Raw genomic sequence first — 15,789 nt, 5'->3', positions numbered from 1 at the left:
GCTTTTTTTTTTTTTTCCTCCTCCTAGAGTGAACAAATTACTCATTTCTTCATCAGGGACGTTTATAATTTTTGTTGCTTTCCCGCCTGCGTACTACTTGAGGGGCGGTTCCCAAACCTGCAGGCTCTGCAGCCCGGGCATCACCTGCGCCCGGTGCAGGGGAACGATCCCTTCCTTCCACAGGCACCTCTCCTGTTAACGCACAGATAAGCCTTCTGTGCAGCAGCTTCATCTTACTGGATTTACATCTGGGTTACAGCCTACTGCAGCCTCTACGTGCCGGGCTGCCACCCTACCACCTGCCCAGTTATTCTTATTGTGTATTTCCGCATGTATTTCTCAGGTGCTAAGTTTTACATTTTTTGTTTTCTCCCTCTGATTCTGATCTTCAAGTTGTTTACAACCTCTTCCAGCTTGATTGCATCTTGATCATTCAAACCGCTACTGAAAACACTGAAGAGAACTGGGCCCTTCGATAAGCAAGTCCAGTTCTCACCAAGAAATGAAGGTACACAGCTTTGAAAAGTTTAACGTCCATGTCAAAAGGGAATGAAAAGCATAATCCATGTTCCAGCTAGGTCTTGAGATGGCAGCTCATTGCTTTATGAATCATTAATGGATGGGGTTTTTTTACAGCTCACTTTAGAGCAAGAGTTCTTTTGACAGCAGAATTGAAGCTATTACTATCGTTCTGTATTTTCCTTTTTCACCTTGTGAAATGCATCCTACTAGTCCAAGTGGTCCAAAATACAAAACAAGTTTGAAACGGTTCTCTTCGCCCACTCTCCACCAAAGTGCTTTGACTTTTTAAGTGGTATCATTTCTGCAAAATTCAACTGTTTAGATAACAGCTCTGTATTCAGTGGGTAGTATCTGTACTCCCCCTGAAACTTGCTGTGACTCTCAGAGAAACAGACAAACCTGTTCTGCAGAGAAAATGAGCCGTGAAAGAGATGGGTGACCTGCTCAAAATCACTCATCAACTGAATAACAGCCAGAAATAAAAATCAAGCTATCTTGACTCTCAAAATAAACACTCCCAATAAATGCTATAATATAGATGTACTTTACTGTTGCTATCTAAAAGAAACGAGATGGAGAAAGTAGCAAGCACAAATGAAAAATGGTTAAGATGAAAATATGGAGCCTTACCTGGAGTTGTTTGTATTAGCTGCAAATACACAGTCTACACAGCTAGTAAACTAAGGCTAGTAAATTCAGAAAACAGGTTAAAAAAAAAAAAAAATCTTGATTTTGCTGGGACACTTGAGTTGAAACTCTAATGAGAATCGAATTAAAAAAATAGCTTCCTTGCCATGTTCTGCCAGTATGCCCAGGATTATCAACCACGATTACTGTCCCACGCCTAGGAGGCTCACTCCCATCAGCAAAACTGGACACTTGCTATCAGTCCTACGGGAAGCCAAGAATTGGTTCCTGCAAATTGGGTGTCCAGGTCAGAGTGAAGTTTTTGGCTAAGAAGTTTGCACAGCTGCTCTTCACATGTACACTACGGCAAAACAGAGAGATCTATACTACAAAGCTACCAGTCATCTTTCACGTGTAACACAAAAGTGATTTGGGGTTCATTTATGAGTGTGACCATCCCCCTTTAACAGGCTTAATCTAAGAAGCTGGATGTATGAACCACAGAAATCTCACGATTTTGTTTTCAGAAAGGACCTGAACTTTCCCTCTGACTGTGTGCTGCTTCATATCCGACATTTAATACCCCTTCTTCAGAATAACATCTATTCTAAATTCAAAGACATTCATTTCAGGAGTTCACTTGGACTGTGGATTACTCTATCAGCCATTCACAGCTGGAGCTGAGGAGCCAAATGTAATTATAAGCCCCAGCAAAAAATAGATATGAGAGTCCAAAATATGCTATGATTTGACACAATTTGCATAAACCAGGATTTCAAATCTGTCATTAAGGACAGGAATTGGGGGCACTGAAAGTTGCCAAGAAACAACCTGTTTGTAATGTATCTAGACTGTGTAGTTACTACTTTAACATGCGTCTCCTGTATCAAACATTTGCTGGCAAGATTTTAAATGTCCTCATCTCATATCTTGCAGAGCATCTTTTCAAAAAAGATTATTTATGGCATTTGATTTCAGAGCATATACCCCAGGGTATTCCAGCTGACAATGTATGGCTGACATAGCTGACAGTCCACATGCAGAATTTTATACTGAATTTGAACCCAATCAAAAAAAAGATAGAAAATAATCCTTCTATGAATTGAGATTAGTTTATGTAATTTTTTTCAGAGGTAACTACAAAGCATCTGTCCTATGTTTTTTCTTACATCTATGTTCTGTTTACATCCTTGATCTGTTCAACTGTGGCAGAAAAATTCCCTTCTCAATTAGGACTTCCTATTCTGTTGCTGTCCCACTGTACCGCAAGTGAGCAGTGGATTCTCTGTTGGCCAAACAAAAAAGGGAAATCATCAGAAGCACAGAAATAATACATACAGGTAACATAAGGAATACGAGATGGTTTATGTGGCACAGTGGATGGGCCTATCCACTCCTTCAGAAAAGCATTTGTATATTCAACATTGACCATCAGTTTAACGCCAAGTGGCTTTCACTGGAAAGGCAGACAAAGCTAACTGAGGAATTCATAGGCTAAAATCCTCCTCCTACCCTTTCCTATATTCTCACACTACAGGGATTAGGCCTGTAAGTTTCAGCTGTAGAAAAAAAACAGGGCTGGTTTCAGCCCGTACCTGTTAAGAACTCCGAAATGTAATGTAAGGGACACGTAGGAAGAGATAAAATCATGTACCATGCACGTATTCTCCGGATACTTGGGATTTACTTTCAGGTTTTTTGGTCTTACAGAAAAGGCAAGACACAATGAATTCTTAACCCACATGATGAAATTCCCATGCAGAAAGCTTGCCTTGATCCATCTATGCCTATACTAGGAAGATTTCTCTTGTCTCTAGAGTATCACATAAATATTTTCTTTTCAATGTATTGGCAGATTTTTTTCCAACAGTATAAAAATCATCACCTGAAAACAGACCTGAAGTTCAGAAGAATCCATAGCTCCCATTTAAGCATCCTTGTAATTTCAGCCATATAATTCAACTCCTAGAAAATGCTGCACATTTGAAAATCCAAGTCCCGTTTCTCAAGGAAGACACTTACAGTTGTTTTTTCCTCAAACCCAGTAAGGAAACAACCCTACCATACTAACACAGACAGAAGTATCAGCAGAGGTTGAATCCAGTCTCTGTGGAGACTCCTTGTACCAGGAATGTCAGTGACAGTTATCTGGTTATTCTCTAACATAGTCAAGGGAAGTTGACAGATTATCCAACCATACTCTTCTTTTAATAGGAGCTACAACACTGTTCTGCAATAAGTTAAAAAAAACTAAACTCAACTGAAATCTGTTACTAAATTTAGACAAAGTCAGAAACAAAAAGTACTTCATCTTCCCCATTTTAAACCAAAGTCAAATAAACATCCATCCATAGGTGGAGGCTTTGTCAACGTTTTCCGAAGCAGTAAGTAAACAGACTTCTGTGCCTGCTATAAATATGCAAGAATGTTTATCATGAATGTATATCAAACAGCATCCTCATTGTAACAAAGATGTACTGCCTGAGAAAGACAGGGATAATTCAGTCATCTGCCCCTGAACTAAAGCTTTTTCAAGCACATCGGCTGAGCTCAAGGCTATTTGCCTCTGTGCTAGTACTCCAGAAACATTTTCATGATAAGTAGTTAATGGGAATAAATGCTTTGAATACGCATAGAACTTTCCAGATTTCAAGTTACTCTGGATCTATAGATGCCAGAAATTGGGATGAAAAAGCCAAAGACGTGAATCTGGAAAAGGGTGGCTCGCTTGTACTAAAGCGGGAATAAATAATCAAACCACACATTCAGCCCAACTCCACTTTAAGTTAAAAAAAACAACCACCACATTCATCCTGCTTGCGCGCTACCCCAGTCTGTCCTTCCCAACCTCACAGAAAGCCCCCCAGACGTCAAATAAACAAGTTACTGCCATCTTGCCTCCCCTCCTGAGTAACACCGTCATGTTCTGAAAGCACAGCCACTAAACGCAAAGCTTTTCTGAGTGCAGGTCTGTGCAACCATACCTGCCACAGCTCTAATTACAAACAGATTTGGGCAATAAGCCTGTATTTAAATAGTTTGTCTTTGCCTGAAGTTTGATGCCACTCCCCATACAGAGATTCAGATAAATTACTTTAGGTTACTAATGCCAGTGTTAATGCAGCCTTTGCACTGCCTCAGCACGGTATCTGAATGACGCTACTTAAATTGGACATCTTTCTCCTCACTTTGTTAGAGATGCAGAGTATAGAGGGTGTTACTATGAATTTGGTGACTGAACTAATTGTGTAAATATACCACGGGGATCTTGAAGTTGCACGAAGATCAGCACCTAAGTCACAGTCTCAATATGAAATTAGCTGGACTTTTTCCAGCATCTTGATTTTTTGGAAATGTTGCCATATTCAGGCCAATACAGTCTATAGCAATGCAAACTTCTATATGCCAAGCTAATTCCCAGAAATCCCCTTCACTCAGTGCAAGGGACCAAAACAATCATATGTTACGGAGTTTTCAAACAATAAGCTTTAATCGCCTTATTAGAAAAATAAGCACTGAAATATATATAAATGTGATTACATTAAAGTAATTCTGTAATCTAACATACTAGAAACCAAAGCCCAGTCATATTTTTAATGATACAGAGTAGCAAGATTTAGGTTTTAGAAATTTTCCATAGAGAATACCCAAGTATGCAGTATCTTTTAGGAAACCACAGTAAAGACGAGACAAATCTCCATGTTGCAATAAAAACTAAGTAGATCAATTTATTCTGTATACTATACAATGTGTAAGTTTGTAAAGAACAATTGACATTTTTATCACCTTAACATCTTGACTGGGTGTAAATATGTCCAACAAAATGTATTCCTGTGGCCTTTACACAAACACTGTCCTACTACATCAAGAACAATGAGAGGGAAGCCTTTGGTGCTACAGATTTGGGGACATATCTGTGAAGTTGTAATTAATCCACTTTACTATCTCGAATAAAATGTTGGTGCTATCTGCTATTATAAGCCTACATGAGTACTACTCTAATAACTAAACACTGTCTATCTTTAAAGGCAAGATATGAAAGGGACTGCCAGTCTACAGTGTGGACAGGTTTTCTTTGAAAAAGGTCATTATCAAATGGTAAAACTCATATAATACATTATGTACATATGTTTGGATAGCTGAGTTATCTTGCTGGAGTAAGCTGAAAGTAAGCATCGATTTGCAGTCATGTTTGATTTACTGTTAAGTGATTATTGGACTTAAGTTTTATACAGTGTTTAGAATCAAAATAGCTGTGCCTGCTGCTGAGGTCTGTCAGATGTGAAGGCTCATAATCAGTCATTGACCTAGTTAGTATTACAGTACTTCAAATATAGACATGGATAATATATTCATGGCTGAATTTGTAGTAATCTTAAGAACTGCAAGTCACCGAGTGAACGTCAGAAGAGCTTGTGTTGTCCAACCAGCAGGACAAGCTGAGTTGTAGCTAAGTGAGTGGAATGTTTAAATTTAAATGGCTATTTTTTTTAAACCTTCCCAAACGTCAAGAAAGCTCACCTTATGTGAGCTACAGAATAGTGGCACCAGACAATACACAGCAAGTCACCTTAAATTGTTCAAAATTTGTTTCAGGCCCAGTCCTCTCATTAAGTTTCAATTTCATTTATACATACAAAAATAAAGAGGGATTTTCACATTAGGACAAACATCTATAAAAAGCAGTTTGCTTCAATGTATCTAGTTTCCTTGCTATTCTCCCAGCCTAATTTCTTACTTAAAGAAGTCAAATAAGTCCGTTTCTTCAACCTGTTCTGCAAAAATCACAAATTCTTTATAACACTAGCAGAGGATAAGGAATAAGGACAAGCTTGACAGAGCCCATTTAATTACTAGAAAAGGGCTGTACAGACTTGAAAAGAATCAGGTTAGCAATTTCAAAATTCTCTGGAATGACTTCTCTGAACCAAAGACATTATATAGACACCGATATACTTTGCTTGTGTTCTGATCAAAACAGAACCAAATTAAGATTTTTCATTCTCTCTTGATCATTTTCTTACGTTTGCCTTCAGAAGAGAGCATTGCAGAAAATATGGGCCAGTGTTCTTTTTGACTAGCAGTCCTTTATCTTGTAAGACCTTTCTGAATATGTCAACACAAAGCACATCCTTCTAAAAACATGCATCTTCAAGAGTGTTTTCTCTTACAATACCCACATTGGTGCTTCAGAACTGTTTCTTTAAAGAAAAAAGTATTCAGTAAACTGATCTTTTTAAAGAGTGTCTTATACTCCCGAAGAACATCAAGGCTGTGATCACCTATATTAAAATCAATTACACTATGGATCATACTGCACTTTTAATATTCTGATTTCATTGAATAAACATGCTTTTAAATGCATCAAGTTATCTATCTAATATCAGCTATGTATTTTGGCAATCTAGTACTTACAACCTGCATCATAAAGATGATCTGAAGTTCATTCCTATTTTCTGACATGAAAAGTTACCTATTTCTCAATAGGTCATTATATAAATACCACTTCCAGTTCTTTGTTTCCCCAAAGCCAATGAGGGGCTGCTGTATAACAAAGAGAAACGGAGTTAGTTCACTACCACTTCAGGAGTCCAAGGGAAAAAAAAAAAATACACCCTTCTACTTCCAGAAGTCAAAAATAGCCCAAAGACAATTACACATCAAACCTTAGCAAGCCTAGATTTGGAGTTTGCCACACAGTAAACTCTCTAGAACAGTACATTTCACCATCTCCCATGTCATCAGACAGATCATTTCAGCTTTAAAAGCTTAAAGAGCTGCTGAACAGAAAGGGCACTTGCCTCCAAATATAGGTACAAATACCAGTTTTATATTTGAATGCTGGACGTTGTTGCAAAACAAAATATACAACCACAAAAGCATAAGGCTGAGTCAAGTGTAGATATAAGTGTTTCACAAATTTCAGGCATTCAGTTTTTACTTTCAGTAGCAAGACTCTGGGCTCTTTGTTTCAGGACAAGACTTTGAAAGATACAGAATCACTTGTGCTTTGATTGGCACATTATCTGCTTTTTAAAATGTAAAACTAATAGACGTTTGCAAAAGGTTGTGCAAAACTATTGTATTTACAAAAATGGCACAAGAGTGAATTCAACAGTCTATGCACATGCACACTTCATTCACATCTTCAACGAAAGTGTGTCCTAAGCTACGGAACTGAAAAGAATACCAGCTTCAACAGGCAGTTGTCAATAAGCACTAGATTCACAAGAGTTACACCAGAATGGGCAAATATTGCCCAAGTAAAAACTCTATTGTTAAAGCTGAAACAGGTTTAAGGCCGTTCAAGTTCAAAAGCTGAAACAAAATTCAATCAGAGCCCTGTCTTTGTTTTTATACATGCTTTACCATCTAGCAACTTGTGGTCTAAACCTCTATTTTAGACAACAAACCCAAACACAGAAGAAAAACCCAACACAACTGGAGGTTATATTAAATACAAATATGCTGTAATTAAGATGAAATAACAAAAGCAGAAACATTAGAAGTTGTAAAACTTGCGATGTCACTTGCTGGAACCAGTCCTACACTAGGAAATGGGCAATATGTACATTTTCAAGTAGATTACATTGCTCTAACCAAACTTGTCCTTTTTAATCAGTGCATTTTTCTCAACTAGTCCAAATACCACACGTTTTACTCTTAACAGTACTCCCTTACAATAGCAGCACATGCTACCGCTACCTGCAAAGCTGTCAGTCTCATGACTTAGTGTAAGAAAGAAAAAGGGGGATGTGAGGGTGAGAATAACTATTAAGGAGAAATAACAGGAATGAGAATAATCATGCAGTTCAGCTGTTCTCGTCAGCCAGCCAGCTTGCTAGCAACAAGAGATGGTTTCCGCTGTGGAAGATCCTGTGGAGTAGGAATATGGTCACCAGTGACTTCTGTCTTGTCAGGAGCTGCAGTAGGCAGTTGCTTATTCTTCATCTTTGCTTTAGCCATGTTGTAATCACCAGAATCAAAGTATTTTTGCTAGAAGACAAAACACACATGTATTTAAAAGCCTGTAACCTTATCAGATGCATACACTGAATTACATGGTTAAATAGATTGTTTAAATTTTAAAAACAGTTGTAAAACCTTCCCAATTTGAAGGTTGATGAAAAAAAAAAGACTTATCAAGACTATTAAGCACAAATAGCTAAACTCTTAACATTAGGTAAGTATACATTTAAGGCTCTACATATACCATTGAACTCACACCATACGTGAACATTATTTTTGCCCTGGTTTTCCCAAGAGCTCGTCTCCCGCAAGTGAAACCTTGGGGTTTGTAAATTTTGTTGCAGTGAACAAGTTCTGCTACACAGAATAACCAAACAATGCATGAACTAAAGCTGGAGAACAGTCTCTCCTCTATCATATCAGAAGATCAAAGTAGCATGAAACTGCATGCTAACAAGAAAACCTCTTATCTGCATATATTAAAACAGTGAAACTATAATCCCTAAAGTTCCCAAACCAATTATTTAGCAAAGTCAAATCTACTGTGTAGTCCTTCTGAAAAGCACTGTGTGAAGGAAATTCTTATCCCACGCTCCAGGTTTCTTCCGAATACAAAAGTGAGTACATTAAGTTTGAATTTCTAAAGCAGTGTTCCTTAATATTTCAGCAAATATTTATTAGCATAACCTTTAACTGTCTTTTTTGTTGTCAGATACTAAGTTATCTATGGATGTTAAGGACAAATGACTGTTATGATTTATCTGCATCATTGTAAATAAGATGAGGCATGGAATTTCATCCAAGGTCTGCATCAAGTCCTCTACTGCTCATTGACACATTTTGCAGGAAAGGTTGTATTCTGTTTACATCTTACTATGAGGTCTACCATTAAGGTACATGTAACCCATGATTTTGAACAGATTGTCCTATAAGGCCATAAAAATTAGATTCAGGACAAAGATTTACACCAGCAATTACCCCTTACAATCACAATCATCTCTGAAGAGAACACTCCCTAGTTAGCTTTATATAGGCTTATTCCTCAGTCAGTTGAACAACAGCCATCACTACCTGCTATGTTTAAGTGCTTTCAGGCAGCATATTACTACCATACTCTTTATTTTGCATTAGTACTAACCAGCTGCAAAACGTTCAGTAGCAGCAGCTGTTAGAAGTAATTTGAACATCTGACTTAACAGGCCTTTACCTAAGGCCAGGGTGGTGGGGTGGTTATGCAAGGCTTTAAATGTTCCCTGCAAGAGCCTTAAAAGTTACCAAATCAGTGGTATATCTGAACCACACACTTCTATTCGTAAACCTTCCCAATTCAATACTTTTGATGGTGTAATCCTTATTTACACAAGAATTTTCTAGCGCTGTATCTGCATACCAGACCTCAAGTTATAACATAATCTGATTTGGAAAAAGGCTTTCATATTTTGCCATTCAAGACTGCAGAAACCAAAAGAAACTTGTAAACAGCAACTAGGTAATAACAGAATTGCTCAATCTTTAGATGTGTTACTGCTGTTAACATACCTATTTCTGTCTATGTAAGAGCTCCAAATAGAACCCCTGTACAGGAGCATGGTGTAGTACGGTTCTCATCTACTATTATTCTGGAGAAAGTGTGCTAATAATGGTGTGTGCACCCAATGCAGAACATTTCTGGAGAGCAAATATCAATGGGCAGAGCATGTCCTAGTTGCCAAATCAAAGAAAATCTGGGCTACAGTTGACTACCTACATTTAGAAGAATATCTGAGAAAACCTACCATCTTTTATGCATTAGAATATCAGTCCATTTCTTCCTTTAACTTATTCCTGTATTTTCCTCTGATTTACTCTAGCTTCTCAGAGATGTCCTGTACTTGATCATCCCTTTCAAACTGACTATGTCTGTCCAGGTGTCTTCATGTCAGAAACACTATCTGAAAGCATACTCACTATCCTCACTCTATTTTAAACTTCAGCAATCCAGGCAGCCCAAACCAGGCATCTGTATCAAGTAAATATGCTTCCTCATTTAAGACACTGAGCACACTAAACAAAAATAATAAAAAATAAAATGGAAGGAAGTTATTACCACTGCATCAGGAGTGGAGAACTGAAGAAGGCAGATTACGAATTGGAATCCACAACTTTATGCCGTCTTTCATCAAAGTAGCAAAATCCCAAACACTTAATCAATTAAGATGCCCACTGGCCTACCTCTGCTCAAGTTTGAAAATATAGGCTGCAACAACCTTTGCATTAAATACTGCTATAATCAAGATGAAGATATTGTACAGATTGTTATGTTGGTGGTGAGTTTTCCTCACATTTGCACTGATTGCAAGGAGTCATAATTCCTTTACAGCCACCAATCCTCAGGGAGTGGATGCTGGTCTGTTTTCCCGAATTATCACCACAATACATACTAACCTTCTCCCTTCTGTGTCTACACATACACCAAACCCCCTGAAGTCTCGTTTAGGCTGCCTTTGACCACATAACAGCATAACTCACAAAAGGAGTTGCCTAATCTATCACCTGCCCATGCCCAGCAGCCATTAACTATGCTGCATATGCTCCAACTTATGAGAGAAAGCTTATCCAAAAAATCTGCCAACAGTAACAATTCCCAGGAGATGCTACCAGGTAGCACAGAATTAGATCAGCACTGAACTCGAACAGCTGGTTTGCGAAGGATTTATACTTGGAATCACTGCATGCACTCAAAGGGCCTAGACAATAGTAAAAAAAAAAAAACACAGTGTGACAGCAATGAATGCACCATCAGAAGTAGTGATATACTACGATTATTCCAAGAACAGAGTTCTAGCATGCCTGAAAGGCATTACATAATCACTTTATGAATAATTAAACTAAAAAAAAAAAACCAGTTGAATAACTAAGAAAATAAGAGACACTGGTTAAATGTGAACAATATTGAAATATTAACTCATTCTTCTATCATGATTTTTTTGTTAGGGTGTATATTCAGAATTACACTGCCACTCTCAAGCCACTGATGTCAGATGGTGCCTGGTGTAACACAGCAGACACTAAGCTTTCATGTGCTAAAAACATGGATAGTAAGAGTGGACATACATTTTGGGGACGTAAGAATGGGCAAGATCAGTACAAAACAGGGATGAAGTTCTGACCCTTAGTGTTCACTGTAATGTTTTCTTCCAAAGTCTGTCACAGCAGCACTGAGCCAGCTTCTAAGTTTAATTTTTTCTAAAAAGTGCAGTTGAGCCATTGATGCTGTAAACAGCTATCCTGCCAATTTGGCATTTGTTTTGTGGAAACAAATTTCTCTTCCTTGTGCTTTCACAGAAAGTTTAAATTTCTTAGCACTCTTACTCACACAAACGCCTGTGTTGGGGGGGGGAGAAATCACAGATACAGAAATTTTGGAATTTCCTGCCCATACCCTGTGGACAATAAAGAACTCACTCCTTTTTGAAGCCTCTTCCTCAAGAAGTCTGAGCCTCCTGGCTTCTGGCCCAGATGAGGATATCTTGCTTTCAATTTTGCTTCTTCAACTTTTTCTGGGCTGATGACCTTATCCTCCATTTCCTGAAAGACAATTAGCAATACTGTAAATGAAATATACAATAATGAACTATTTGTGCAGAATACCTTTGCAGGTAATTCACCAACATGCTGATTGCTGCTACCAAGTGAACATATCAATTACTTGAATAGACATTTTCATATATTCTCTCTCGAATACTGACAGCAATTGTAAGAGTTCAGCCTCCCATCTTAGATGCCTTTCCTGGAGACGTGTTTGAATCTAATCAATGCATTTCTCTTTCACATAAAAGTAGTCTGTACTAAAATTAAATTATTCAATTTAAAAAAAAAAAAAAAATCCCCCAAACAAAAAACATTTTTTGGTCAAAACAAGGGTTCCACTAAGAATAAAGAAATGTTGAAAGCTAGGCAAAAGCCACAGGACTTTTTTTCAACTGCCCCTGTTTGATCATGAAGTTGCACAGACAGACTAGCACTTGCGTTGCCACAATCTAGTTTGTATGACTGCTCTAACTGTAATGTGTTGATATTCACTGTGAAACAGTGCTAAAGTAGCTCAGTCTCAAAAACATGCTGCTATCATATTAACAGCAACAATACTGTATTTCTCTATACATGTCTATATCCTAAAATCATGAGGATGAAGACAGTTGGAGAGTGCATTTGTGTAAAATAGAATGCCTTTTTTATGAGTATGCTGTAAAATATGGATGCTCAAAGTAATCATTTGAAGATGCTCATTTGGCATAAACTGCAATTTGTACATCCAGTCTTTCAACAATGACCTCTACATTACACTCATCTTTCCGGTCCATGTAGCAATTTGATGTATGAAGTACAATTTTTCTATTAGATCACTTCTAAAATATCTTCCATTCAAAATTCTTATTGCGCTACTTTCCAGTCTTTGACCAAGGCCTTTTTTTTTTTTCCTACATGCAAACCACTGCTAGTTCAGGGAAAATATATATTGATTTGCACTGACTGCTGTAGTTCTTGAATTGTTATTATCATCTGAAGTCACAGAAAGACTTTTAGGCAGGAAAGAAGAATCGCCATTGAAATCAGCAGAGCCTCGCATTCATCTGTGACTAAGGTTTCACATCCACTTAGAGCTGCTTAGGCAGCCCCTTCCCACTCTTTTCCATCCATGTCATCATCCTTTGCATTGCATCAGTCAGCATGACTGCATGTACTCCCCATGAATGGGTTACAGAAATTAATTCAAGAGAAAAATAACCATCCAATTTTTTTTTTTTTCTTGTTGGGCTGTGTTTCACTTGCATCAGTTTCCAGTCTGGATCACCAAGCAGCTGCACAAACAGGTATGTTAGCACAGCAGCAGAGAGGACAGAGGAACACAAGCAGCTGGGAGCCACTTAAGCCAGAACCGCCAAAGAACTAGAGCCACCACACTAGCCTACTGCAGTGCTTTCCTATATCTCTTATAAAAGCTCAAAGTTCTATAATATTCAACATCCTTCTGGTAAGAAACTTCAGAAGCAAAGGTTATAACAACAGATTTAGAATATAACATTATCTGGTTGCCCCATTAGGCCAAGAAACGTCAAAAACAGCTTTGCACAATACAGTGGGAATCTGAATTAACAGTTCCACCAAGGAAAGACAGAAATTCTCAAAACAGTTTAAAGAGAAACTTCTTTGAGGACAGGAACCAATGCTTTTTATTACATGAAAACACAGTTGGCAATACAATGCAAAACACAAATAAATATAAAGGGCAAAGTTTCCCTCACACTACTGAACAGAGAACTGTATTATTTCTCACTATGTAATATCATAGCCAAGACCACTTTTTTCATGTGTTATAAAGATCATTCTTCAGCTGCTGTTCTTCCTGTTGTGCTTTATTACCATGCCGACACCGACTGGATTTTCTCAAAAGCAATGCTTTCAGCTAAACACTTTCAACATCTAATGCTGAATCATTGGGTACTCACTGTTGAGCCAATAGACAAAGCATTTGAGAGAGCATGTTTTGCCAATACCAACCAAAAGGAGATAGTTTTTAAGAACAGAGGGCCAACAATAAATAGCTTACATAAATATGTATTCATGGTGCATCAAAAGAGGCATTTATGCAAACTCACAGGGCTGACAAATCATCACATAGCAGGCAACCAAAACACAAAATACTGTGTAATGCATCAATGCAGCTGAAAAGGATACAGACTACGGTCACTTACTCTTGATGACCAAGAACAACTAAGACTCAAAAAACTACATAAGACGAATTAAAGAATTTCAGTACGAAGACTCAGGGTGTCAAACAAAATCAGCTGACGTCAGGTTCAAAAAATACTTAAGACAACAGCTCTTCATATAAAATATAGTTAAGCTGCAGAACTCCTTGCCAAAGGATACAGGGGGTGTCAAGAATGTAGATGGATTCAGAAAGCAACTCCATGCGTTCATTTGCAGCTCAGCAGACTTTTAAACCACAGATTGCTGAGACCTGGGATAGTTTTCTGGGGAAGATCACTGCATGCATACCCTGACCTTATATTCTTCTGTGGACTAGATGGTATTGAGCACTCTTGGAGATGCGCTGTTGAGCCACAAAGGCTTTAATCCAAGCCGGCAAGGCCATTCATACATTTACAACATTCTCCCTTGAGTTACAGAAGCAACAACCAAGTGACTAACAAATGATTGCAGGGGGGCGGAAATCAAGATATACCACGCTCTTCTTCCTAATGACAACCACACAATAGTTATAATTTTAGTTCTCTACAGGAATTTGACACAGCTAATGAGTCTGCTTACTTCATTAAAAGAATCTACCAAGAAGGCAGTAGTTACCTAACTCATTTAAAGATAGCTTTTGCTTTTAATCTTCAAAGTACTAGCAGCATCAAGTTCCCTATCTGTTGGCCAACTGAACTGGACGGATAAAAAAAGAGCCATTTGCCTTTTCAAACTCTGGTATGAAGAGCCCCTCCTTTTTCGCAAAAGACATCAGACAAAATGTAAAGCAGAAAATGGGAAAAACACAACAACAGCACAACTCTACAGCAAACCGATGTGGCAAAAGCCAGTCCAGAAACAAAATGCACCACCTCTATTAGCTTCCTGAAAAATACAGGCTTTTAAGGTAAAAAGACAGTCAGTCAACCAAGCATATGTTCTCCAATGTCTAAAGTTTCTTTGTTGCTGAACTTCCCCCTGCACTATCCTGGGTTTTCACACTGAGAACAGGAAACACTGGTTTTTGGCAAGTTTTCAATTTATATCACTCTCTTGTTTAACACCTTTCTCGCCTAACACATGCACAAGCTTCTTACAGCATGTTAGAAAAGTTTAGAAAAACGGGTCTGATCATGAAAACGCTGCCTCAAAGTTCACTTAGGAGCTTCATCTTTTTTAAGCATACATATGAATAAGTACTGCAAAGGTTGTTTATATAAGTATTTCAGAGCTAAGCATTAACTGAGTTAATGTTCAATTTTGCCTACCCAGACAAACAGTTTTAGGGAAGGTTGATATTGCAATGCCATAATAGCACTAATATCACAGTATCCTAACAGGATATAAACTCACAGAAAACAAAGTTTTATTTTATTGACATTATTAATTTGTCTCGAATACCTCATTGATTAAAACTAAATTTGCTGATCAGAAGGGACTCCTGCCTCTCAAATAAAGGGTAATTTTTCAAAAAATGTAAGTACTGCATTTCAAGACTTCAGTCTGAAACTCAGCTAACAAAATCAGCCCCAGTCACCTGACTTCATCAGAACACACTAGAAGGCATCACAATAAACTTGCTACCACATGTTTTACTGTGCTCTTATTACAGAGCTATTCTAGGAGTGCTGCATAGGCCAGGGATTTATTTTTATAGGCTCTGAACAGGAACGGTATCCTTTCAGTAGTCTACCTAACATGAATGTAAAGTTGAGCTGCAGAACACATACATTTAAAAGTAGATTACAGACCTGCCATAGAAGCCGGTTCTGATTACTGCACCTATTGAGAAGGTATCATTCCATATTAACCCCCAAAGCTCTACTTGTATAACTAACTCATATTACAAATTGTAAATTATTAAGCAAAAACTTGACAGCTGAGGTAGATCAAGCTTTTTCTTTCAGCGTCCTTCAAAGCAGTACTTGTGTTTCA

The 15,789-nt window shown here is 37.9% G+C and overlaps 1 protein-coding gene across 1 annotated transcript; it reads right to left on the bottom strand.

Moving 5' to 3' along the window:
- Positions 1 to 4,625: 4,625 nt before the first annotated feature.
- Positions 4,626 to 14,278, bottom strand: ARPP19 (cAMP-regulated phosphoprotein, 19kDa). The gene is made up of 3 exons (XM_009572658.1): positions 13,919 to 14,278; positions 11,563 to 11,685; positions 4,626 to 8,145 (listed from the first exon to the last, which is right to left on the bottom strand). The coding sequence occupies exons 2-3, from the start codon at positions 11,680 to 11,682 to the stop codon at positions 7,975 to 7,977; spliced, it is 291 nt and encodes a 96-aa protein (XP_009570953.1). The 5' UTR covers positions 11,683 to 11,685; positions 13,919 to 14,278; the 3' UTR covers positions 4,626 to 7,974.
- Between the last annotated feature and the right edge of the window lie 1,511 nt (positions 14,279 to 15,789).

Source organism: Fulmarus glacialis, unplaced genomic scaffold (assembly GCF_000690835.1).
Source record: "Fulmarus glacialis isolate BGI_N327 unplaced genomic scaffold, ASM69083v1 scaffold32982, whole genome shotgun sequence".
Lineage (NCBI taxonomy): Eukaryota > Metazoa > Chordata > Aves > Procellariiformes > Procellariidae > Fulmarus > Fulmarus glacialis.
Note: the sequence above shows the minus strand (reverse complement) of the source record. Positions and strands in the feature narration are given on the sequence as shown.